The sequence below is a fragment of the Camelus ferus genome, chromosome 9, assembly GCF_009834535.1.
Source record: "Camelus ferus isolate YT-003-E chromosome 9, BCGSAC_Cfer_1.0, whole genome shotgun sequence".
NCBI lineage: Eukaryota > Metazoa > Chordata > Mammalia > Artiodactyla > Camelidae > Camelus > Camelus ferus.
In genome coordinates, this window is record NC_045704.1 from 76,539,849 (window position 1) to 76,565,286 (window position 25,438).

General features: G+C 43.3%; 1 protein-coding gene across 1 annotated transcript in view; it reads right to left on the reverse strand.

Annotated features, from left to right (window-relative positions):
• Window positions 1-25,438, reverse strand: part of VAV3 (vav guanine nucleotide exchange factor 3) — a 335,055-nt gene that overhangs the window by 169,198 nt on the left and 140,419 nt on the right. Inside the window, 8 exon segments of the mRNA XM_006179926.3 lie at window positions 2,514-2,613; window positions 3,919-4,022; window positions 5,863-5,931; window positions 8,174-8,266; window positions 9,991-10,099; window positions 15,267-15,332; window positions 17,747-17,763; window positions 17,765-17,806. Of these exon segments, the coding sequence (XP_006179988.1) occupies window positions 2,514-2,613; window positions 3,919-4,022; window positions 5,863-5,931; window positions 8,174-8,266; window positions 9,991-10,099; window positions 15,267-15,332; window positions 17,747-17,763; window positions 17,765-17,806 (600 nt within the window).

Consider the following 25,438-nt stretch of genomic DNA (forward strand, 5'->3'; position numbering starts at 1 on the left):
TAAACACGAAGAACTGGGGCCACATCCTGACGTGTTAGCTCACGTCTTGTCAGTTGCTGCGGTTCACTGAAAGGATAACTATTTCAACGGATTTCTTGCTTCCACAGATTACACAGAGTTCTGGATCGTGGGTCTCAAATAGGAGGTCAAACTGTTAATATTATTGTAATGAACGGGTTTCATCTTCCCAGCTGCATTTTAAGTCCCTTGGAATTGAGGTTGTATCTCACACTTCTTATGTTATGCCATCTTAACAAGTGTTACGAACAAAAATATTACACATTTAAAATTCATTTTGTTATGTTATGGAAATGAGTTTAAAACTTTGGGGGGATCAGTTCAAGTTCTAAGCTACAGGCTCAGGAAGTAAAGAAACTAGCACTGCTGGCATTAGCTACAGCAGGGGGCCTGAGACAGGTCCAAAACGCCTGTCAGCATTGAAAGTAAACAAAGGGTAGAAATTATTCTTCCCAAACATCCAGCCGTGTGCTTAGCCTCAACTCCAATACTAACTGAGAAGAAAGTAAAACGGAATAGGGGTGAGCCAGCTTGTAGGGCGAGATACAAGACTATTAACGCTTAACTCCATGTTATTTTGGTCCCAAAGTGGAGGAAAAAAGACAAAAACCAACAAGAGCAAAAGTAACCACCGAAAAGAAGATTTGAAGACGGAGGCAGAGAGAAACCAAGTATAAGGCAGCTTTCCCTCCATATGCTGGGACTGGCAGAAGACAGTTCCAGCCAAGACTACGTGCTGAGGACTAACAGTGAGCATCTGAGTAAGTACCTCCAAGTCAGGGAGATGGTGAGAAACGGGGCGTTTCAACTGAGGAAAGGAGAACCATCAGCACCTCACCCTGAGCCTTTCAAACTCAGCCCGAGGCCCTCTCTTTCCCTAAGGCTGACAGTGACGACAGCAACTGTGTCCCTAGAGTTCCAGAGGGTGCTCACTGGGCAGGATGGCAACAGTGACTCTGAAAGAAGGAGAGGAACGTTCAAATGATGCCAAGAATCTCATGGAGGTTTGATGGACAACTAGCTGACTCCTCTCTTGAGACAGAATTATGTATCTTGATTTAAAAAAAACAAAAACAAAAACTGCTTTAATGGTAGCTCTATCAGGAGCTAGTTGTGCAAGTTGTAAAGTTCTGTCTCACCATCATATTTTAAGTCAAGGTGGCTAACAGTTCTACGCTTATGAGGCCCTACTCTCCAAAAAGGAGTGGGGGACCCTTAGGCTAACAAGATTGTAAGGATGTCATTTAGGGACTCAAGCCATCTCTAGACATAAGGTCCACATCGTCCAGGGACTGTAAGAAGTAAGGAAGAAAGATCTATGACACTGAGTTAGTGCAGTTACTTGGCAGCCTGTCGACGTGCAAACCTTCTAACCAATAGTTCCCTTTGGTGGGAACTAGGAGTTACGAAGCCAGACCAGATATGCTACAACAGTGAAGGAGTTCTGATTTGTAAATCATCTGCTACTTTTTCTCCTGTCCATCACCTGACTTCATTGCTAAACCGAACAAAGAGCAGCAGAGAGGATGAGAGAGAGCCGGCTAGGCCACACTGTCACCTAACAGTTGACTATGTATCTCTACCTGAAACTTAAGAAAATCCAAACATATGGACAAGATATTTGAGATGATAGTTCACATAACACACAAATATCATTTTTCAGAAGTTTTCTTGAAAGTGCAAACATTTTTTGTGGGGGCAAAAAAAGGATGCACAAAAAAAAAAAAAAACAACAAACTTAACACAGATTCCAGACTTATTTTCCATTGTCACCACGTGCTGTTTACACTAGTCTGCTCTGCACTTCTCAAACTTTCCCGACTCTTCTGGTCAAGACATACCAATTCTTAAAGCCCCATGTGTTTTCTCATCTGTCAAGATTCACCCCATTCTTCAGTGACCGATCTTAAACGCTAACCCTTCAGAGAAATCTTCCACTGTCTAACTCTACTTACTGAAGTGACCACTCAGCCTTACTCATGAAGCCCTTTCAATTAATGCCTCTCACATTCTACTTAATCCTATTACATGTCTGTCTAGTCTTCCTTTTTATGGGCAATATCCATTCCCTTTTTATACACCTGCCCCTAAATGTCTTATATTTTAAATAAACATTTTAAACCTACATATACATTATCTCACATATATCTCACTCACCCTGTACCTTTTACTACTCTGGGTAAATTACTCATCATCTCTCTAAACCTTGGCTTTCTCACCCATAGACAGGAAAATTAACTGTATGTATCTCACAAAGTCATGAGGCTCTAATGAGATAATGCATGTAAAGGAGCCATAAAGCTTCTATCTTACTACTGCTATTACCACTGCCATATGATTACTTTATAGAGCTATGTATTAAAACATTTTATAAAACTGACATCAAATTATACATAGGACGCACGGGAAATTTGTTGCTGCTTTGATCACGAAAAGGAACATGTTTTTGGTTTCTTTTACTCTATGTCATATAGAAACAGGAAATAAACAGGCACCTCCAATTTCAGTTTGACATCTTCTTTTGTCTTCGAAATGTAGTCTAAACTAGAGATGGCTGACTCCACTCCACTGCAATACTGCCCATAAATAACCAACCTGAAAGGGAAGAAGAGAGAGGAAGAAATCTGTAGGACAAAAAGGCAAGAATAAAGTGGAAGAGGAAAGAGGTAGAATTTTCAATCTATTTAAACCCATGTTAGGAATAATCAGTAAATCTGGCTCGTCCTGCCCCTCTCCCTATCTCGGTCACCCCGGGCAATTTACTCATTTCTTTTTAACACACATCATACATACAGTCGTGGAATGAGGGTCACTCATACTTATGGTATTAAAGACGACTGTTTTTTTACTTCTAAATTTGAACAGGATTGATTCCACATACAACTTTACAGCAGGTAGATGTTACAAACTGGCGTGATGACTGTTAATACTGTTTGATACAACATATACACCAAAAACAAAATAAAACATCTGTTTAACTTCCTATTAGAGATCAACTTCTTCACTGTTTACGCTCACTCAGGAGCAGTTTTATCTTCTGCTGCGATTTCACTGTAGTCACTACTTAAACTCCACTCGTTAATAAACCTCCTAGTCCTTCCAACTTTTTAATTAAGAAAAATACATTATCTGGAAAGTGGGACTGAGAAGCCTGCGCTGGGCTGGACAGAAGGTAACTCGTATTGCACGGGGTCGGCGTCTGCTTCAGGAAGGGCATCTCTGGAGTAAGACCGGCTTTGATTTTCGCAGAGCCTGGCTGATTTAGTGTTTCTCTTAACTCGGCTGGGCTGGGGGGTTGGGGGGGGGGTGGGAGGGAACTACTACGTTAATGTTTATCTAATGTTGATGCAAAGCAATTCATTAGCCACTTTTTAGAACTAGACTACGGCACTTCATTTTAAGAGAGAGAACTGCCTTTTAAGCAAATTCCTTGGTTACTTCTAATTCATATGAGTTGTTCAGAAGATTTTTTTTTTTTTCAAACTCAGAAAGGGAAACTGATTTTGGCTGTGAATCTAATGCTCCAAAATAGAGAATTATAAAATATTAGAGTTGGAAAAAGCAGCAGGTACCAGCTAATCCAGCCCTAACATTTACAGGTGGAAAAAAGGAGGCTCAGAGTTAAAAACGCCTTCCTGGAGACTCCAGGACTCCAGGGTGACAGTTCTGTACAAAATCCTGCACCTTCTGACTTTCAGCGCAAAAGCCTGAAACCTTTTTTTTTTCTTGATACACATATAGACTTCAACTATCGCCTTGAGATTAATTGTGCCATGTTCTAATTACTACCCAGGTAGGATCTTAATAAACTGTAGTAAGAGCCAGTTTTGTGCAATTGTAATACTAACCCTCACTGTAATTACAAACAAATAGCCACAAAATCTGAAATCCAAAAGTTACCTCTCCTTGTAGTTAATGAAGACTTGATACAAGTTCTGGTCATTTTTATTTACAATGGAATCATGAATCTCTTGCATTAGGTTTCGGTGAACTTTCACAAGTTCCTGAGAAAAGAAAACAATGGCAAAGGAAATTAGGAATCAGAACCAAAAAAAACAAAAATCACCTGGGGCCCAGCATTCCTAGCACTGCTAGATATTCAAGGATATGCCGAATTCCCTCAATATATACACGTGCTACCATCAGTAAAAGGGGGGAAAGGGGGAGGGAGAGAGGAAGATAAGAGGAGAGGGAGGGGAGGAAGGAGGAGGGGGCGGAGAGAGGAAGACAGGCCACGTGCATGGGAAATAGCATTTTCAGATCCAACTTGAAATGTCAGTGTCCTGTGGAAAAAGAAATTATCTCACTAGTTATTAAAGGGTAATTTATTCCTTGTATAAAAATATGTACAGTTCATTTTCATTTTATAATCACTTTAAATTTTTAAATAAAACCATCCAAGTGCTTAATGCTGTATTGACAGGATAAAGTAATGATTCCTGTCCTTGGGACATAAAAACGCAGATTTGTACTCTGGTCAATTAGTGGTGTCCTGGAGCTAAGCTAACAATAATCAGACTAAATTACTCGAAACCAGACAACTAATGGCACAAATAAGCAGCAAATAAATTGTAGCAGGCAGTGCACCGGGGCAACTCAAAAGTCACAATTTCCCATTTTTCCTGATAAGCAAGTAATTTCCAGTGAGATGGTAAATACGCGTCACAGCCAAGAAATGAGGAGATTTGAGTCAAGGTGCCATTTCTCCCTCCATCCCTTCCCGTGTACCCTGGAGCACACACTGACATCTCTGCGTGCCTTTCCTCGGTAGGCAGGAGTGAAACATGAATGTGTTGGCTCTGTTGCTATTTTTTTTGAGGAACGTGGAAAAGCCCCAAGAATAAGGACTGTCAAGTGGGTCCTAAGATACAGCGAGCCTACTTAGATGGCTCAAGAGCCTCCTCTTCTTAGAATGTGTGGTTTGTTTTATGCTAAATGTTCGTTTGATATTGTGACCTTCCTCTTCCTTCACAGAAATCAGTAAGAACGTCTTCCTTTGGCCAAAATCAGGAACAAGGACAGCATGCCACAGCTAACTGCCTGGTGCACAGCAACACTAAATCTAAAAGAATCAAAACTGATACAAGCCAGCCTGTACATGAATGCTTATATACTGTCTATAAAAGCTGTATGTTAAAACAAAGCCTGTTCTGGAGGTCTAAGAACGTTGAGTCTTGCCTAGCAAGACCTCACAGGGTTTAGCACTGGCTTGCTTCTCTGCTTCTGGGTAAGTATCCTTCTAGGGTTGTCAGATAATTGTACAGTATCCTGAAATCTGAAATGCTTACATAAATGTGAAGAAAAGCTCCTCACATCTTACCATTAAAATGGACTGTTAAATCCTAAGGAAACAGTGTATTTCAGAAATGGGAGTTTAGGCTGACACATCTGGAAACGGAAAACATCACAAAGCAGAGGTCAAGGAAGTGCAGGAATGGCGGGAAGTGGATGGAGCCGGATGGAGCCAGGACAGTGTCTGCAAGAAGGGGTCCGGGGGCTGGAGGAACATGAGAGCAGGGAGTGGGGCAGAAGGGGACGGCCACAAGGTGAAGAGACAGTAAAAGCAGGGATTAACTGAGACACCGTGTCATGATGAGCAGTGCAGGGTAACACATGAATCTTATCCATCTGTGTTCAGCATACACCCTGGCGGACTTTTGGCTGACAATATGACATATCAGTTACTTCCAGAATAGAATAAGACTATAAGAACTCAGGAGGCAAAAAAATAATAATAATAATAATTGGGTCAAAATTCTTAAAGAAAACAGGAGAATGTTAAAATGGGGAGTCAAGAAGAAAATGAGGATTTTATAGAATGTCAGCTCGCGCATTTTTACTTACAGGAATGTTGATGAACACTGAATCAAATTCTGCTGCTGTCAGAAATCTTTTTAACGGTGCCATGAAATACTACCAGAGAGAAGAGAGAAGAATCATTAAGCACAACTTATCCTAATGTATGTGACAGTTTTCACCAGCAAGCAATAAATATTTATGGAGAGTTAACTGTTTATCAATATTATGAATACTGAGAAAAAAGAACTACCGTGAAGGTATTATACTTGAACAGAAATATAAAGACATAAATAGTTAATACATTTTAAGTACAAATAAAAGATCTGGGCTACAACTGCTTCTGAAAGTAAGGGGGAAAAAAGAGAGGGAGAGAGAACACCATTAGCTGAACTGGAAAAAATGGTAATGTTTTGGAGATGTATTTGAGGGTTAAGACAAAACATCCCTCATATGCTTTGTGGAGATTCTAGATCCCTGAGCTCAATAATCTGCTTATGCAATTTATGGGTCATTCCCCTTCACCCCTTGAGAACTGCAGCTCCTGGCCGGCTGCATCTCTTCCCATTATTCCTCCCACCCTCATTTTCGGCCATCTCAGCACCTGTGCCGATGATCCCTCCAGTAGCCTGGCCTCTCAGTTCCTTGAACTCCAATAATCTGTGTCCCATCCTAGCTCAGCTGCTCCCATGGTCACATCCCAAGACCCTGCCAGCACCGACACCTGCAAAGGCTCCACAGCACCAGTGTTGACCTCTGCCCTCCCACCTTTCCAGCTCATTCCTTCAAGGACTTCTTCAACCCCACTGGGTCTGCCAGTCCACTGACCAGCCCACGTCCCCCATGTCCTCACCTCCTTTCTCACCCAGTTCACACCCTACGGGCATCATCAGAATCCCTTCCCTGCATATACCCTGATCCTCTCCTCTTCCACTGAGGAAAAATGAACACCCTGGGTTACACCCAGCTTGCTATATATTTTGCCTCTGTACCTAAAAAGTTAAACAGGAACTATACTGATGTTCTTATTTAAAATATAACCGCAAAGCCCAACTAAGTCCGCAGTCCTACATCATCGCAGCACATTTACTCTCTCGTTCTCCTGAACAAGTCTTCCACACCTTCACCTCTTTTTTTTAAACTCCCAAAAGGTTCTCCTGGTTCCCATTTTCTTAACCTGCAAATGTGGAGGGCAGCAGAGGTGGCCTCACACCTCCATCAACAGTCACTCCCTTGGTGATCCCATCAAGGGCCACGGCCTTAAACACCACCCCAGGGCAACAATGGCCCAATCTGTATGTTGAGTCACCCCTTCCTCTTGATGTCAGACTCTTCTCTCTCACTTCCTCCTCAACGCATCCCCAGGGAAGCTAACAGGTATTGCAAATTTACTGGGTCCTGATAGACTGGTGGTTCCCAAACCTGTCCTTCCCCATCTCAGTCCTCATCCTGACCATCCACACAGTTACTCATGCTAAAACCCTAGCATTCTTGATTGCTCTTTTCCACACCTCCTTTACCTAATTTATCATAAATTCCACTCAGCTCTACTTTCAAAATTTATTCGGCATCTGGACACTCCCTACCACCTCTACCAATACCACCATTTTCTGTCAACTTAATTACTGCAATATCCTTCTCACTTTTTTCCAGTTTCCTCCCCTGCCTGACAAGAGTCAGAAAGAGCTGTTAAAAACTTACATTCGATCAGACCACATCTACTCAAACTGCTCCAGCTCTGAGCCAGATGCTCTGTGTGCCCCTCTGTGACCCAGGGGCTCACCACCCCTCTGATCTCACTGCTCCCTTCACTCATTCTGCTTCGGCCACCTGGACTCCTGCTGTTCCTGGAAGCACACTGAACACCGTCCCATCTGAGGGCCTGTCCCCCGCGGACTGTCAGCTCTGGCCACCACGTGGCTTGCTCCCTCAATTCACTCAGCTGTCTGCTTAGATAGGATCTGATCAAAGAGGCCGTCCATTACCACTCTGCACAGGATAATACCAGCCTCCCCCATCACCTTCTATCCCCTTCCTCTGCCTTGTTTTTCTTCAGAGGACTTACCACCACCTGGCATATTATTTACTTAAATTATAAACCCTCCCACAAGAGAGAAGGTGTCATGAAAATCAGAGTTCTGTCATGTTTACTGCTATATCCTCAGTCTCTAGAATAGTACCATTTAGGTACTGAGAAATCAATAAACAGTTGTGGGATGAATAAATCTGCTTTGAGATCTTTAAACCCGAAGTTCTACAGACAATCACAACACACAGACACAGCAGAACGACCTTGAGCCCAATACATTAATTATACAAGGTGGTATCTGACCATCAAGAATGACACCCGATGACTTACTTTTTCTATTGACTCCAATGTTTCTGTATATTTTTCCTCCGTCTGCTTAATTTCTGCTAGGCAGCAACTTCGTATATCATTTTCTGGACATTTCTGCAATTAGAATTTTCAAATTTAAATTATTTAACCAAATTCATGTATTAACACTCTGGCTGAAGCTAGAAATCAAAATTATTGATTTTTCTAAGCATTCCATTCTAATAAAACACATAACTGAAAGATATATTTAACTGTGTTTGTAAAGTATGTTTGCTTTTTAAAGAAATTTGAACAATGAAAATGAAAAAGTTTTAGATAATCAAAAATAAACTTTTGAGTCTAGGGACACTCTTTAAATTGAAACGTCTATTTTATTATAAATGTTACTGAATGTGGAAACATCAGGAATGGTGTTTAATATCACTTTCTTAGTGCACAGCATCCTCTACAAGTGCTGTAGAAACAGCTGCAAAAACAATAAAAGGATATTTGGTAAGTAAAAACCTTAAAATAGTTTTTCAAGAGTTAACATCTTGGTGTTTGGCTCTTTTACTACGAGTTTCAGACTGAAGGCAGAGGGACACAGCATGAAGACCAAAGGTTCTGGGATCAGTCAGAATTGGGCTCCAGGCCCAGTTTTACTGTTATTAGCTTGTTATGTGTCTCAGTTTTCTCATCTATAAAATAGAATTACAGTCCCCAGCCCAAGGAGCTGTAAATGAGATGACCCATGTAGAGGCTTAACACCCTGAGGAGTCCACAGGAAGGGCCCCGGGCACGAATCTATCATCACCGTTAACCCTGCACCACACAAGCGCCATCAGCTGAGGGACGACCGACCCCGGGAAGAACGATACAGCATCTGCTGGTGCTCAAAGCAGTTTAAAGGAGGTCCAGATGATACTCTGTCACCTCACTCTTAAAACGCTGCCAGGGGCGTCCCGTCAGCTCGTGCGCCGGGTTAAAGCATACATCATGGCATTTCAAACACAGGCCAGGACACCTGTTTCCATCCCACAGAAGCTACCTCCCTGTCTGGGCCCCTGACAACCTGCCAGGCTTTTATTAAATGTAAGCAGACAAAGATGCTGAGTGGACTCACCAGAGCACGGGAGGAGCCTCAACTACCACTCAGCAGATGTAGAAAGCTTTTCATATTTAAAAAAAAAAAACAACTATGCTAAGCAACTCATCTTTTTTTTTTTTTCCATTTCAAATTACAGAAATTGAGAAAATCATTCAAAGTAATTCTGAATGTTTTAGATACTTTAGCGGCAGACAAAGCTTTGTGGGCTCACATTGACTATGGTGACATGTGAAACTAAGTTTATAATATAGTATAAAGGCTAGGAGACCTACAATGAAACGAAAGAGAAGTATCTCCTATCAACCCCTAACAAAGAGAAATACGATTTAACATATATTTTATGCTACATCAAATTTAAAGTAGATTTACCTGCTTTGGTAAAAGAGATTTCCCTTCATAACAATGCAATTTCACGATTACCCCGAAATTATGTTCTATTGCCACTCTGCCATTATTTAGGGGGTGACATGTCACTTACTCAGATTCGGCTCTCTTACTAGTAAAATGAAACGATTAGACCAGAGACCCCCTATGGTTGTTCTGAACTATAAAATGCCACGTTCCTATATCTCCAGATGCAGTAATGAGCCATGGTTACATAGTTATGAGCAAGGAAAGATAAAAGAACAAACAAACAAAAAACTACCCCAGCAGAAGTTACATAAGTAATGATATTCATTAGCCCTTCAAATAGTCACTTTCCTAAAAAATACTCAGAGTAACGTAAAAAGCAGGCAAGTGAGAGGCCTACGGGCGGCTGTGCTTCCTCTGCCTTCATCAGGTCCTCGTACACCTCACCACCTTCGTCCTCCCCGTACACACAGTCGTACAGGCCCTCTTCGTCCTCCGCACGGGTTTCACTGCAACAGAGGGGATAACTGCGAACGTCATTTTCTGCCACGCAATAAATTCGATGGTGAGAAACAGCTGGCTGGATTTCGGTAGAAAATCCAGGGAGGAAATCACATAGAAAGAGTGGAAAGAGTCAAAGGCTTCCTTCACAGCTCTGCCCCTCCTACTAAGAACAAGGACAAATGACAGCAGAACCCCCGGGGCCCGCAGGGACAGCCAGCATTCACTGGGCACCACGATCGTCTCACCCAGGTCGCCTGGGCCCAGCTCTGGCTGTGTTACCAGGGAGGCACTATTCCTTGACCAGTTCTAGAGATGAGGACTTGGGGAGGACAAAAGGGTCTCTGACCTGCCCAGGATAACACAGCCAGGCAAACGGCAGGAGCCAGGATTTAAACCCCCCATCTGTCCTTATGCTCTGAGCACCTTCACGGCTGTTATCATGCTGCCCCCCATTTTCCCTTTGTCAAGGCCTCCATTTCATCATCTGCCTTAAAGGGTGTAACACGGAGAAGACAGGGGAGTTGGGGAGGATCTAATATGTTATGAACAGTCTTTTTTAAAGCATCAGTTTCTGCAGGGTAGTAATTTTCAGTATCCAGGGCAGTGGTTTTCAAGGCCACTCAGAGGGTCCCCACAGGTCCCCTTTCAGCCAGTTTCTGCTTTTACTTGTTTTATTCGTATTTTGTTTCAAGAAATGGTCCCCAGGCCTGCAAGTCATTTTTAAAAGCCATTTAAATTCTTCTGCGGGTCTCCTGGCGGTGGGAAATAATCCCTATTTCTTAAAACATCCACGAGCACTTACAGAGTGACAGACAGATGTGTCTGTCCTAAACCCTTCATGTGTGATTGTAAACCTAGTCAGTCAAAGGAGAAACAGCTGCTTCCACTCGTCACCATTCTGTTCCTGCTCCTTAAGTTTCTCCCTGCAGCTCAAGAGTCCTACAAATAAATAGCTTCCATTAACTAATTACATCAAATACCTAAGATTAGTACATTTAGATGCGTTAGAAGGAAGCAGTAACATCTCCCTGAAAAAAAAACTCAACTCCTTCAACACCGCCAACTCTTATTATTTCTTTTGGGCCCATGTGGACAGAACATTATAAATCGGTACAGACAAAAATGAAAACACTGCAACTGTAAGTGTCATTCTGCAACGTGGAGCATCTTTCAAAGAAGGTGCGATCACAAGGTTGCCTGTGTTTGTCGTGAAGCATTATCTAGAGGTCCCTGACAGCAACGAACTTCCAAAAGGAAGGAAGGTGCCTTGAGGTACCTGGTGGTAAGAGAAGTCTTGCGAGAACTCTGCTCTGGGAAGGAAATCATCCCAGGATTGCCCGCCCACCCACCACCTAGTGTTGACTAAGACTGTGCGGAGTGCAGGACCTGTGAGTGCCAGCAGTGCAGGGGTGAAGTCCCAGGACCCTCCCAGGGGCCAGCGTGGAGAACAGCACATCAACATATCATTCTACACGCGCAGAGGACAGAGCGAGAGGAGCTCCGACGAATGAAGTCAGGGGAGCCTTCACAGCCTGGATCTTGAATGTCTTCACTAATTTAGTCAATGAATATTTGCTTAGTCAATGCTATGTTCCAGGAGACAGAGCTGCAGAAGAGGCCGACAGTTTCCACCCTCGGGGGTGACACACTGAATGAGAAGACAGACGGGAAGAGCACCGAGACAATGGACGTGAACAGTGCAAAGGCAGAGCAGTGCTCAAGGTCCACAGCGTGAGGGGGGCGTCCCATCCAGCGTGCCCAGTGCAGGGTCCACAGCATGAAGTGGGGTGTCCCGTCCAGCGTGCCCAGAGCAGGGTCCACAGCATGAAGCGGGGCATCCCGTCCAGCATGCCCAGTACAGGGTCCACAGCACGAAGAGGGGCGTCCCGTCCAGCGTGCCCAGTGCAGGGTCCACAGCACGAAGTGGGGCGTCCCGTCCAGCATGCCCAGTACAGGGTCCACAGCACGAAGAGGGGCGTCCCGTCCAGCGTGCCCAGTGCAGGGTCCACAGCACGAAGTGGGGCGTCCCGTCCAGCATGCCCAGGTGAGTCAGGTGAGCCCCAGGGGAAGAGCTGAACCAAACTGAGAAGGGCCTTGCACTCTGTGAGCTCGGCCTTACCTGAGCATCTGGGGACCACGGGGCATTTAGAGGGGTGGGGTGAAGGGTCAAGAAGACAGGCAGGGAGGATCAGAAAGCCAAGAAAGGAGATACTGTGGGGAGAGGTCACGAGCGCCGTAACTCGGGAAAAGGCAGATGTGGCGAGAAACAGAGACTTTGGAGGCTGTCAGGTAGAGCCAACCAGACCTGGGGACCAAGCAGGACGGGGAGAACCAGGGACAGTGAAAGACTTTCTACTTAGGAAAACTGGGGAGATGGTGAGTCACACTGGCATCTCCAGTTTCCACACTGAGGGGCTTAGGCAGGCAGCCCAGCCTGAGAGCACGGGGTGGGGGCAGTTAAACTGGTTCGAGCACTTTCTGTAACTCAGCAAAGGACAGGAAAGTCTGATGAGTTCAGAAGGAAAGCAGGCTGTGAAATCCACTTCTTTGGCATTCTTAACCCCAGCTCTCCTGCCTCTGACCCTCCAACCGCCGCCCCTAACCAAAAAAAAACCAAAACAAAAACCAAAACAAAATAAAAACAAAACCAAAAAAACCCAAAATAACTACCAAGCAAAAACTCCATCATCTTGCTTAAGTCTCTCTCTCTATCCCTCTCTTTTTTTTTTTAATTTATTTTTTATTTTTTGCTATTTCCCATGAGGGTGGGGAGAGGAGCACATGGATAAATGCAGATTTTTCTCTGAGAACTACAGGAGTGACACACGTGCACACACACACTGAGACTGGGCTAAAACAGTTCGGGTTTTGTTGTTCAGTCCCATACCAAAGCTGTTTTTCTCACCAACAGTTCGGTCAATAAATTCTGATTTGCATAAAGTGAACAAGTGGGGAGGAAAGAAGGACCTGTGATTCTTCAAGATGGTCAATAAATCAACAGCAGCCTGTATTAATTATCCAGTGTCCAGGCCGCCTGTATACAGTCATGTGTGACCCCTTAGCATACACCTTGGAGGAGCGAGGACCCTGCACAGCTCAGCCGTCTCACACGCCCCCCACGCCGTCCTGCGTCTGCCTCTCTCCACGCGAGGGGAGAACGACTCCCTCTGCAGTGGGGAGCAGACCAGTGCGTGTCCTGGGGGCTTCCCTTCAGGCTATTCACCCCCAGAGGTTAGTGTGAACTAGATGAGCCCCTGGAGATCATAACAAAGCTAAGGCTGAACATCAAGCCATCACAGCAAACTCAAAAGCAAGCCTTCGCAGGAAACGCACGGCATTTGGACCTCCCACCACCAGATGGCGAGCTGGAGCAGACGTGCCTCCCAGAGCCCGAGCTGCAACTCGGAGCAGCCAGCGTGGGGGCCCAAGTCTTCTCCAGACACACCTCCTCACAGGATCTATCCTGGCATCATGAGAATGACTATAAAAACTAGTAGGCGTTAAGTGACCACTGGTGGGGGTTAAGAAAGAGCGTCATTACAGCACTGGAAATAATAGATTCTTTCTAATACTTTGAAGAATTTGATTATACTGCCAGTAACCTCACAGTCACTTTATGACGACTGTAGCCAATTCAATGAGACAGCCAGCAACTCCACTGCTTAAGATTAGTGAGTTCTTGGAGAATTTGAGAAGAGATAAGAAGACATTCTTACTATACATATAAAACACAAGACTTCGAAGCCCACCCAATGCAGCCGCCTCGGGCACGAGCTGCCGGTCACCCCCGTGGTCCTGTCACGATGCTCTCCGACCGCAAGTCCTTGGAGGGGCAAGTCAGGTGCTTCTGGGAGTCAGTGCGGTGCGTACTTTAGAATAGGAGCTGCCTGGGTTCAAGTCCAAAGACGACTATTCACTAGCGATATGATCTTCAGCAAGTTACTTTGCTTTTCAAGATTCAGTTTTCTCTCGTGTAAATGCGGTGATAGCAGTGACGACCTCATAACATGAGAGGGCGGGTGGAACAGGGTTAGCGCAGAAACGTGCATTCAGTCAGTCCCCAGGGACTGACAGAGGTCTTATGACAGAGCTCCCGCCTGAAGCATCATGCCTGCAAAAGAGCAGGTGCTTAACGCAGCTCTGGTCTATTTATTCAGAAAATAGGCAATACTGAGGACCTACTAGACGTTGAAGTTCTAGGAAGATAGCCAAGAACAAGGTAAAGACCTTGACCTCACGTAGTTGACCTTCTAATAAGGAGACAGACAATAAAGGAAGGACACCGAGACTGCCTCAGACAGAGGTGAGCACCAAAGAAACACAGAGCAAGGGCAGGGGGGCGCCAATCTTAGACAGGGTCGTCCAGAAGGCCTCGCAGGGAGGGACAGCTAAGCAAAGACTTGAATGCTGAGGGGTCAGCCACGCAGGCAGAGAACACCAAGCGTGAAAGTCCTAGAGCAAGAACAAGCTCCGTGCGCTGGGGCATTAGGACGGATAAGTGGATGAATTTCCACAGGATCTGAATCTCTCCTGGAGCATAATCTATGTCTTATTACAATTCTTTGCAAACATACCCGATCTTTTGACACTGGTTCCCTGAGGAGTAAGGATCAGGTTTTATATTTATTTGTAATCTGCACAAGTCACTCAATCAGCATAAGATAATCAGCTGCAAGGACCTTCAGCCTCTCCTGACTATTCAACGATAAAGCCCCAAAGGATCCTCTGTTTAGAATCAACACTGTCTAATACAGCATCCCTGAATGACTCCAGCCCAGGCTAACCTCACCCTTCCTCAGCAGTGCCGTCAGTCCTGCTATAAGCCCGGCGGCAGATTCCACTTCTCTCTTTGTTTCTTGCTTGCCTGATTGCAGGCTTATCTACCACCTCTACTACGCCTTTGAGAAACTTCCAAATGGTACTTCACTGCCGTTTGTTTCTTGACTCTCCAGAGAGACTTGCACAAGGCAGGACACACAGTGGGAATTAAAGGCCCTTTGGAGCACATTTTCTTGTGACCCTTCCCATCAGGAGTTTGAGGTTAATTCTTACGTGTCTTAATCACTAAGCCACTTTCCCCCTTCAGAGAGCTATCTTAACACCCCTGGTTAAAATCCACAGAGGATGCAGAAATCGGCAGTAGTGCGATGTGGCAGAAAATGCTCAACGTACTCTATCAGGTCAGGCAGGCCTTTGTAGACGTCGTCATCGTTAACGCTTTCTTCCGTTGGGAAGGGCCTGGGAGGGAGGGGAACAAAAAAGGTGAATAAGCAACAAGCAGGCTGGGCGTTAACCTCTCACTAAATGTACAAGTTCAGCTGCTGCCAAGCGCTCAGTTCAGTCACCACATTTAACACGACATCCGTCCGGGCTTCTCCCACAGGGCCTGCCCCATGGCTGTGTCTGGGGTCCCCCAGGGAGGCCGTGGTACGTGCCACCCCAATCACCTGCAGCAATCAGTGTGGGTGGCTGCAGTCCTGTGAGCAGTTGTGGACATGCTAATGGGCTCACCTGGTCCCCCACCGGCCACACACCTGCAGGCTCCCCAGTTTACAGAACAGGGGGCCGTGCGGCCCTTGCCTGCAGCAATCGTGACTTTTCCCTTATGGAATCTGATCTGATTGACAAATTATCTGGTGACAATCATCCTAGCATGACTTGGTTCCCTAGTGTAGATGAAAATGAGGAGACAAAAATGCCATGTCCTCTATGTGTGACCACTGCCCCAATACACTTCTCTACTCAGACTATAAGCCATGTAAGTTGCATTTTCTATTTTCATCGACTGGACAAATGAGTCAAACAGGCCACAGGGAGAGTGCACTGTTTTCTTTGTCCCCTGGTCAAAGGAAATTACTAATTTATTCCCTATTCCTAGCCATTGGTTTCTTGCTTTGCCCCATGCTATGAACTTTATTTGTAACACCAACATAATGCCCTAATTTATGTCTAATAAAATCACAGTAATTATACTCTAGTACCAAAAGTTTTACCCTTTCTTTATACGCAGACAATATGTCATATGTTTCATAAAAACAAGAAGATCCATTCAAATAGCACATAAGCACTAAATAATTACTAAATAATTATACTTAGTATATTGAAATACTTTCACAATCATTTATGGATTAACTTACTACTTAAGGCATCTGAGGAACACCCAGTTTTCAAATAAATTAAAATGTGTGAGAAATGCCCATTTCAAAATCTTGTTTTAAATAAATTTTGAAGCATTTTATTATACTCCTATACAAGTCCAGTGTAGAAAAAAATTGAAAATATAAATAAGAAAAATTGGAAAGGAAAAAACCCTTCTAACATATATCCTTTCAGAATCAACAATATATACTTTAAAAAATCATGCTATTTCAAAATCTGCTGTTTGTATGTAACATAAAATATATGTTGACGCGGAAAGATAATCATGTACTGAAGAGAAAACCACAAGGCGTGGAACATTCATCCAAGCCTACAGACTACTTCTGTAGGAAGCTGCCTAAATCATGGCCCATTTCTGAGAAAGGGTCTGTAGGGTGCCCTCCCCTAGGTCCCCGCGCTTTGTACCCAGGGACGGGGCTGCCCCGCCACTGCTGATCAGTCAGTCCTGTGAGACATGCCTGGATCCTTTCTTTCAGAATCTGAATGTGAGATGGACACAGAAAAATGGAAGCAACAGAAGAGACACAGGTCATAGGGAACCATAATGGCTGAAGACTGAATTATGGAACCCCGAGAAAACCAGGTGAAAGATGAGACCCATTCTATCTCCACGTGGTCTGGCTGCGTGGCTGCTGAGACTTTCTGTATTTCTAATGGTACTAATAATGCAGCTTTCTGACTGATCCGACTTGACGATGCAGTATTTTAAGCAGAAAAGGCTTACACAACATCTACACCTACGCTTCTGCGCTTCCTGACTGCATAATGCTTCAGTGCACGGAGAGGGAATAATTTGTTTAACCAATTTACAGTTGGCCAGCAGGGTTTGGACTGCACAGATCGGCTTAAATGTGGGGTTTTTTCATCAGTAAATACTACGATACTACACAATCCGTGGTTGGTTGGAACCACGGATGCGGAGGAACCGAGGATGCAAAGGGCCGACTCTAAGTTACACTCGAATTTTTGACTGTGTAGACGGTCGATGCCCCAACCTCCACGTTGTTCAAAGGTCAGCTGTACTTTCAAGTTTTTCATTTGGTGCCAAGCTTTCAATACACATCTTTGTACACATATTTCATACTTGTCTGGTTATTTCTTAAACTCCTAAAAGCTGTGACTTACTGTTATGGCCTACAGGATATAAATATGCAACAATATCTTTTAAAATATTTAAGTAAGCATTTATGTTTATCTTGATGAATCACGTGTATAGTAATGTTAGAGGAAGTAAAAGAAAAAAAAAACTATCAGTGACAGTCACCAGTGAATTGAGAACAATTTTTAGCCAACGCATCTTATTCAGGTCTATGAATAAATTCTTACTTGCTCAATAAATTTCAGACGTGTCCTGGGCCCTTATATACCAGGCACTCTGCATGAATGGGACTCGGTCCCCGTATGCACACTGCTTTACAAGAAGTAACCATTCGATAAATAATCATTTCATGGAACTGAGTGGGACCCATGACCCACCTGAGAAACTAGCTTACCTGATTCCCGTGGCCAACTGCTATAGGAGTGCGAGAAAGTCGTGATAATGTTTCTATTACCTGAAAAAGAGGAAAGTATTCACAGGACGTGTATTTCAGAAAAAAAAAAAAACATTTTTCTGGAAAAAGGAGTTTTACAATCTCCTATTAACAATGGCAGCAGAAATGTAAACAAAGTGCGGAAGGGGAAGAGCTGTAACTGAAAAGGATAAAAACCTGGGTTATAATTTTGCCCCTTTCTTTCACTTTATGACTCTAAGCAGGGCACCAACCATCTGGTTTGCAGTTTCTGGATCAGTAAAAGCAAGGAGTTAGACAGGGTCATCCTAAAGGTCTCACATCTCCACTCCTACACGATGAATGATAAAGCTGCACTGTCCAAAACCACAGCCACTAGCCACACGAGGCTACTTAAATTAATAAAAAGTTTACAAACAAAAAATTAAGTTTCTAAGTTGTGCTAGCCACATTTCAAGTGCTCGGTTGCCACGTGTGGCTAGTGGCTATGGTACTGGACTGCACGGACCCCAAACATTTCTGTTATCACAGAAAGTTCTACCGGTCAGCACTGCTGTACAGCAAAGTGGTCTGAAGGATGGGCTCTCGAGCCGAACCACGTGGGTTCTGATCCTGACTTCACCATTTATTCGCCGTATTACCTCAGGCCAACTATTTAACTCCTCTGGGTTTCCGTTTTCTCATCCAGATACTGCCTATAATAATTAAGTTAGATTATTCATCATCAGTAGATTGTTATAAGAATTAAAAATGCATGTAAAGTGTTTAAATGGTAGCTGTTCTTTATAATTGCCAACTCTGAGAAAATTGCCGTGTTCTGAGTATTTTCAGAAACAGAATTTCCTAAATTACCCTTGATTATCTGTATCTGTCTCAAAAATTCTTCTTGAAGATCTTCAGTACCTAGCCCTCAGGGCACCCTGCGGCAGCTTTACCGTCAGTAGCTAGCAAAGGTACTGGTACCCAACAGCATCTCTTTCAAAGACTTAGTGAGGAAGCCAGTGAGCTTCAGTGTTTTTTCACATGAAGCCTGTTTCTATGATAATAGATATAATTTGTCCTAATTCTCTAAGTAAACTTTAAAGAGGTTCTACTGAATAGAATAAGAATTTTTAAAAAAGGTAAAATTCTCTCCCTGGGTTGAGACAATCTTCGAATTCTTCAGTTCAAAGACGGAAACACAAAAAGAAAAGTCGCCAGCACCCTGTAGGAGTCCCATACGGGTATTAGCCACACACGACTTACTTATCACTGACCTCAGGAGGTGGTATGTTGTGTGCTTACAAACCCTTCACTCTGAAATGAGACACCCGGATGAGCTAAGCGCACCTTTACCAGCCTCTATGCAATGTGGTTAAATAACCGCCACCTACCTGCCTCACGGAGTCACAGAAAAAATTAAATAAGATAATCCTCATGAAATGCTTCACTCAATAAATATGAGCTTTATTATTATATAAAATTATTATTATATACAAACAAAATTTCATTGAAAGCCTTTATGCAATTTCTTCCTGGTTAACCTTGTTGAAGAGCAAGAAATGACCACCGAGATAAAACTTGATACCGATTAATTTCCATAATAAAGATAAAGCATCTTCAGCGAGTCTTCAGATTCAAAGATCACGAATGGACAAATAATAAATGCATCACAATAAACAGATTCAAGATAAAAAATAATCATTTGCTAAATTTCTAAAAATAGGTACTCCTGAGTGAAATCTCTAGCTATTGGGGAGATCCCAGAATAATCTGTGGAGTCGTGTTTAGACTGTAAACTGTTGAATTTTAGCCTCAGCCTTATCCTGGGGTGGCACTTTTCTAAAGTCATGGGATGAAGTCAGCTTCTAGTTCTTTTTTCACCGTGGTCCCACAGTGTCACTACTCAATAACAAGAGAAACAGCAACAGCATTAGCATCGTTATGTATTTTACTATCGCTACTATTTACTTTAACCCAAGTTGAAACACCAGAACTATTCACAAGCCGTCCCCCCGCTCCACGTGAGAATGTGTGGTTTGATTGTTTTCATACAATTGTCCACCAGAGGGAGCCAGATGACAGTCTATTATATCACTCCTGCATTGACTTTTTTTTTTTTTTTTTACTGTGGTATATATATATTTAACTTTTTTATTGATTTATAATCATTTTACAATGTTGTGTCAAATCCCAGTGTAGAGCACAATTTTTCAGTTATACATGAACATATATATATTCATTGTCACATTCTGCACTGACTCTTAAGTACAAACATTTCTGAACATCAACAAGCTGAAACCAATTCCTATTATTTACTTAACAAAATATTTATCTAAGTAAATATTTAAATATTAATAAAATATATGTAAAATATTTATTTTGTTAAGTAAATCAATGATAGAAAAATAACATAAAATACAAATTCAGTGGACGAGACAGAAGGATAATGTGTAGCATGTCATAAACTGAATCTGCCTGAGGACCATCACTCCTTGTGCCTGTCTTTTTGTACATCAAGTCCGTCCATTAACTCTAAGTTTAGCCAAAGCAAATAAAGACTGTTTGGTCAACGCAGTGTTTTTAGAACAGTGTGTATTCTACAAAGGTGGAGGGTGTCTGCATTTAGAAGGGATAGGTACACAAATTAACACCACAGTCTCAAGTCCTCTGTGTGAAGAATGACCTGCCATTCGAAACGTCCATTCAAGAGTGTATTTACAAAAGAAAATATCCCCAAGGGCAGGAGGAAGGCTATTTGCCTTGAAATGTCTTCATTTCTAAACTGTTGCCCCAAATAATATGAAATATGGATATTAACTCCCAGAGAGGGGAATAACTAGTTAGAATATTTGCAAGTTAATAGGCTGACAACCAGCTACTAAATCCACATCATGGATTTTCTTTACCTACATTCATCCTTTGTTTGGTAAGAGTGGCCTTTGTAACGAAATAAAAAAAAATTCCAGATCTCATGAGTAAGAGTTACCATAGGAGGAGGGTGGGAGAGGTGGGCAGGGCTCCCTTGTGCTTGCTTGAGAAGGGGGGCTACCCCTCAGAATCTATGAAGGATCATTGGCCAAGATTAAGGAAGACAGTAGGGCCCAAACTGCATTTTTAGAAGATCACTCAGCAAAGTGAAGGGCAGACCAGAGCAGAAGAATGTGGGAGACAGACGGGGGCCAGGAGACCCACCAGGGGGTTTCTCAATCATCCAGGTGAGAAACGAGAGGTCTGAACTCAGACAGCAGGTGTAGAGCCAGGGGAGAGATGGAAATGTGAGCAGCACTTAGCAACAGTGGCTGCTGCTCTGTGGAGGCTGAGGCAGGAGGAAGAACCCAGGAGAACCTGGACCAGCTGTTACAGCATGGAGGGCCGGCTCACCGCCACCCACCCGGGAGGCTCCAGATGCTCCAAGCAAGAAGTTCTCATTCTCTCATGTCCATCCTGAACTCGGCCAGGCTGGTCCCTACACAGAGCCTTCTCTGACCATCTCCCACCTCCAGTCTGGGTCCTCTGTGTCCCCACAGGACCCTGGACCTAACTCCACACTAACACTGATTCCCTTATTTAAATATGTATTTGCTTTTTAAAATATTTCGAGGGTGTGGAGAAAAGTGAACCCTCCTACACTGCTGGTGGGAACGTAGTTTGGTGCAGCCACTGTGGAAAACAGTAATGGAGACTCCTCAACTGAAAACAGACTTACCATATGATCCAGCAATCCCACTCCTGGGCACATATCTGGAGGGAATTCTAATTAGAAAAGACACATGCACCCCAATGTTCACAGCAGCACTGTACACAATAGCCAAGACATGGAAGCAACCTAAATGTCCCTCAACAGATGACTGGATAAAGAAGTTGTGGTATATTTATACAATGGAATACTATTCTGTCATAAAAAAGAATAAAATAATGCCATTTACAGCAACATGGATGGACCTGGAGGTCATCATTCTAAGTGAAGTAAGCCAGAGAGAGAGAAAAATACCATATGATATCACTTATATCTGGGATCTTAAAAAAAAAAAAAAAAGGAAGAAATAAAAAAGAGGACACTAATGAACTCATCTACAAAAGAAATAGACTTGCAGACATAGTAAACAATCTCATGGTTCCCAGGGAAAGAGGGTGGGAAAGGACAAATTTGGGAGTTTGAGATTTGCAAATGTTAACCAATATATATAAAAATAGATTAAAAAAAAACTATTATCTTCTGTATAGTACAGGGAACTATATTCAATATCTCATATAACCTTTAATAAAAAAGAATATGAAAATGAATACATGTATGTATATGCATAACTGGGACATTATGCTGTACACCAGAAATTGACACACTGTCATTGACTATACTTTAAAAAAATTAGAATTCAATGATTTCAAGAAAAAAAATATTTCAAAAGGACGCATGTTTGTCTATTGAAATAATACAGTAATACATAAAAGAAGTCCCCTACACCACTCACACCTTCTGTCTAAAGGAGACTAGAGCTACGAGTCTGGTATGACTCTCGGCAGAATCTTATTTATTTTTCTTATTATTTTACATAATGTGTTTCTATTATACAGATTTTCCTACGACATGCTTTCGTCATTTAACACTATATCACAGAGAGCAGTACCAACACATATAGATCCACTTTATTCGTTTTGATGATGTGTAACATTCTGGTGTAAGTATACAGAACGTAAGGATTTAACCATTCTCTGGCCAGTGACCTTTTTCAACATTTTGCTACTACGCTTCAATTACCATCCTTGACAAGGATTTATTCAGTTGCGTGCAGGTATTTCTCTAGGAAAGATTCCTAAAGGGGAGGACTAGGTCAAAAGGTATAACCATTGTTCTTCAAAAAATCTGCACAAATTCACACACCCCTGGAGAGTGAGACCATACCACGGAGAAGCCCTTATAAACCTTAAGCATTAAGTATCAGGAAGAGTTGCTTACTCCTCAAATCCAGAGACACAGTGGCACCACCGCCATCAAAGCTGCCCCCCCCAATGATCATTTTTATTTAGTTTGAGCTCTATTTTGACCACCCCCATTAGTCAGTTTAAAAGCCATGAAATAAAATCAGTTTGCAAAAACGGGATGGCAATATTGTACACTAATAAAGCCATCCATTTTAACTATGCTCCTCATGGGACCTTCGGGGGAATTCTCACTCTGCTGATCCAGCACGTTTGCGCTGCTGACAGTGTCAACTGTAAGGAACACAAGTCATCTGTGCAGAAGCGGTGTCACGCGGCTCCTTCCGAGGCCCGCGGTTAACGAGGCCGTGGACACAGGGAAGAACCGGGGGGGACCACGGGGACCACACACAGGCCTGCCGAGCGGTGCTCACCAACTGGATTTATCTCCTCGAGCTCTCTGTTCCGAAGTTTTCTCTCCTAGCCCTCTCCCTGCCCCAGTGGGAAGGCTATTAAGATTCCTGAACAGGGAGCTGGATTCCGGGGAAGGGACCCTCCCAGGAGGTGGGCTCTGCAAGGGGAATCAGGGGGCGGCGGGCGTGCGCCCCGAGTGCCGGACAAGCCGGGCGGCTGGAGAAGGGTCAGCAGCACCGCAGGCATGAAGTGACCGTGCAGCCAGGGTGGCGATGCCACCACACCCGGGTTCCTGCAGGTAAGTGTCCTGTGACGTCAGGGAAGAAAAACACAGGCCCCGGAGGACACGGTTGGGAGTGTGGACCTGGAAGGGCTGGGCTGAGTAATTCAGACAGAAGGACAGGCGGGGAGACTAGACGGGGTGCAAGCCAGGGCAGCCAGAGACCTGGAATGACCCAGGGACCCGACTCGCTGACAGTGAGGCCTCATTCTAAACCCAGCCAGATGGTGAGCTTCAGACGAACAATCCATCTCACCTTCTCTCTCCTAGGAAATCGACAGAACTCATTATCTTAATTTTCTCTGCAATTCTTATTTCACACAGTAAATTATCCCATTAGGATACACTGCAGCTTGGCGTCATTTTTAGCAGCGTGTTTAGATCTTTCCTAAAAATACCTGGTTGGTGCTTTGAATACTGTAGAATGGTGCTGAAAAAAAACCCTCGCATTTCTCTGGGAAAAGCAAAGCAGTACAAAGTCTTTGAGCAAAACATTACTTCCGTATCAGGAAGATTGTGAACCCTGAGAAAGAAATCTCCATTGTTCAAAAGTGTAGAGTGCCTATTTGGGTTTCAGTGGTCCAAATTACAGTTTGTACAGGCCTTGATACAGATCAGAAATGCAAGAATTAGTCTATGTGAATAATTTTGAGACTTCTAAAGTAAAACTCTGTAAAGAAAAAGAACCTCTCTTTAGGAAAGTCAGATGCTAGACTGGTTAGGAGTGCAAGCTTAAGAATCAGATATTCTGGCTTCAAATTCCAGCTGCCGCTCTCACTAGCTGGGAGACCACGGAAGAATGTCTCATACTTCTGTTCCCTAATGCCTAATACTTTTATCATTGGTAGATTTGGTCTTTGCGAAGCACTTCAGAAAATAAAATGTGATATCTACCTCAAGTCATCATAGGAGACAAAAGAAAGCTTCCCAATGGCTGTGAATACATCTAATAAATTATGCTGTGAATTCACATGAACAAAGCACATGATGGCCAGTGTCTGTTAACAGCCACCAACAGATGCTTAGCTGTCTAATTATAACATCATATTTTCAAAAAATGAAGACTGTAGACGGTAAACGTTTTTCTTCTATTTACTATCCATTTTCTGCTTCTGTGTAATTAAGGTTTAATCCAAATAAATAAAAATATGCCCTCCTGTTATACAAAAGTATGTCACAGAGAGCAGAAAAGAGAAGAAAGAATAGACAATGATGGGCATTCATCCTGCTCCCAAAATTAAGATCCCCAATATGAAGCAGGGACAGAGGAGATGTTTGCCATGGGGAGGGGGTTTGGCAAAACAGCAGAAGCCAACTGAATTTGATCCTTGCTAATGGGAACTTTAGTGAAATAAAACAAAACAAACAAACAAATATTCCATGCCTAGTCGGCTCGTGAAGACAACACTAGTAAGGACCAGAATTACATACAGCTCGTGTAGAATTAAAAGAACTCAAAGAAGTGACAGCACAAAGGGCTGGGCTTCAGGAGACACCTCCTCCAAATCTCCATCACCTCCACACCTCACTGCCTCAAATAAATACAAAAATCTGTGTCACTAGAGTGTGTTTGTCATTTAATCACAATTTCAGGACAAGTCCTTTAGCTGAATCCCTACCTGCAACCATATGGCCACCCTTCCCAGCTCCATTCTACAGAGAAGTTCTAGAGCCATCACCACATTTCATTCAGTGATTCTTAATTACCTTAAGTCACAGAGCCCTTTGAGAATATGATGAAAGCTCTTGGTCCTTTCCTCAGGAAAAAAAAAAAAAACTACGTGTGAATGCGTGTGTGTATAAATACAAATACACACATACACATAGATACGTAAGTACACACAACACTGCAGTTCGTCTCAAGAAATCCAGGGACCTCTTGAAGACGATTCACAGATTTCTTAATTCACATTCACTCTCCTCCTTTGCCTCTAAGAAAGCCAAGGCCCAGAAAAATGAACTAGCTTGCCCAAGGTCAAAGAACCAACAGCCGCAGAACTGGCACCAGAACCCAGGTCCCCTCTCTTCTGCCCCGACGACTGTTCTTTGCAGCTCGCCATCCTGTCTATGAATCTCCTGCG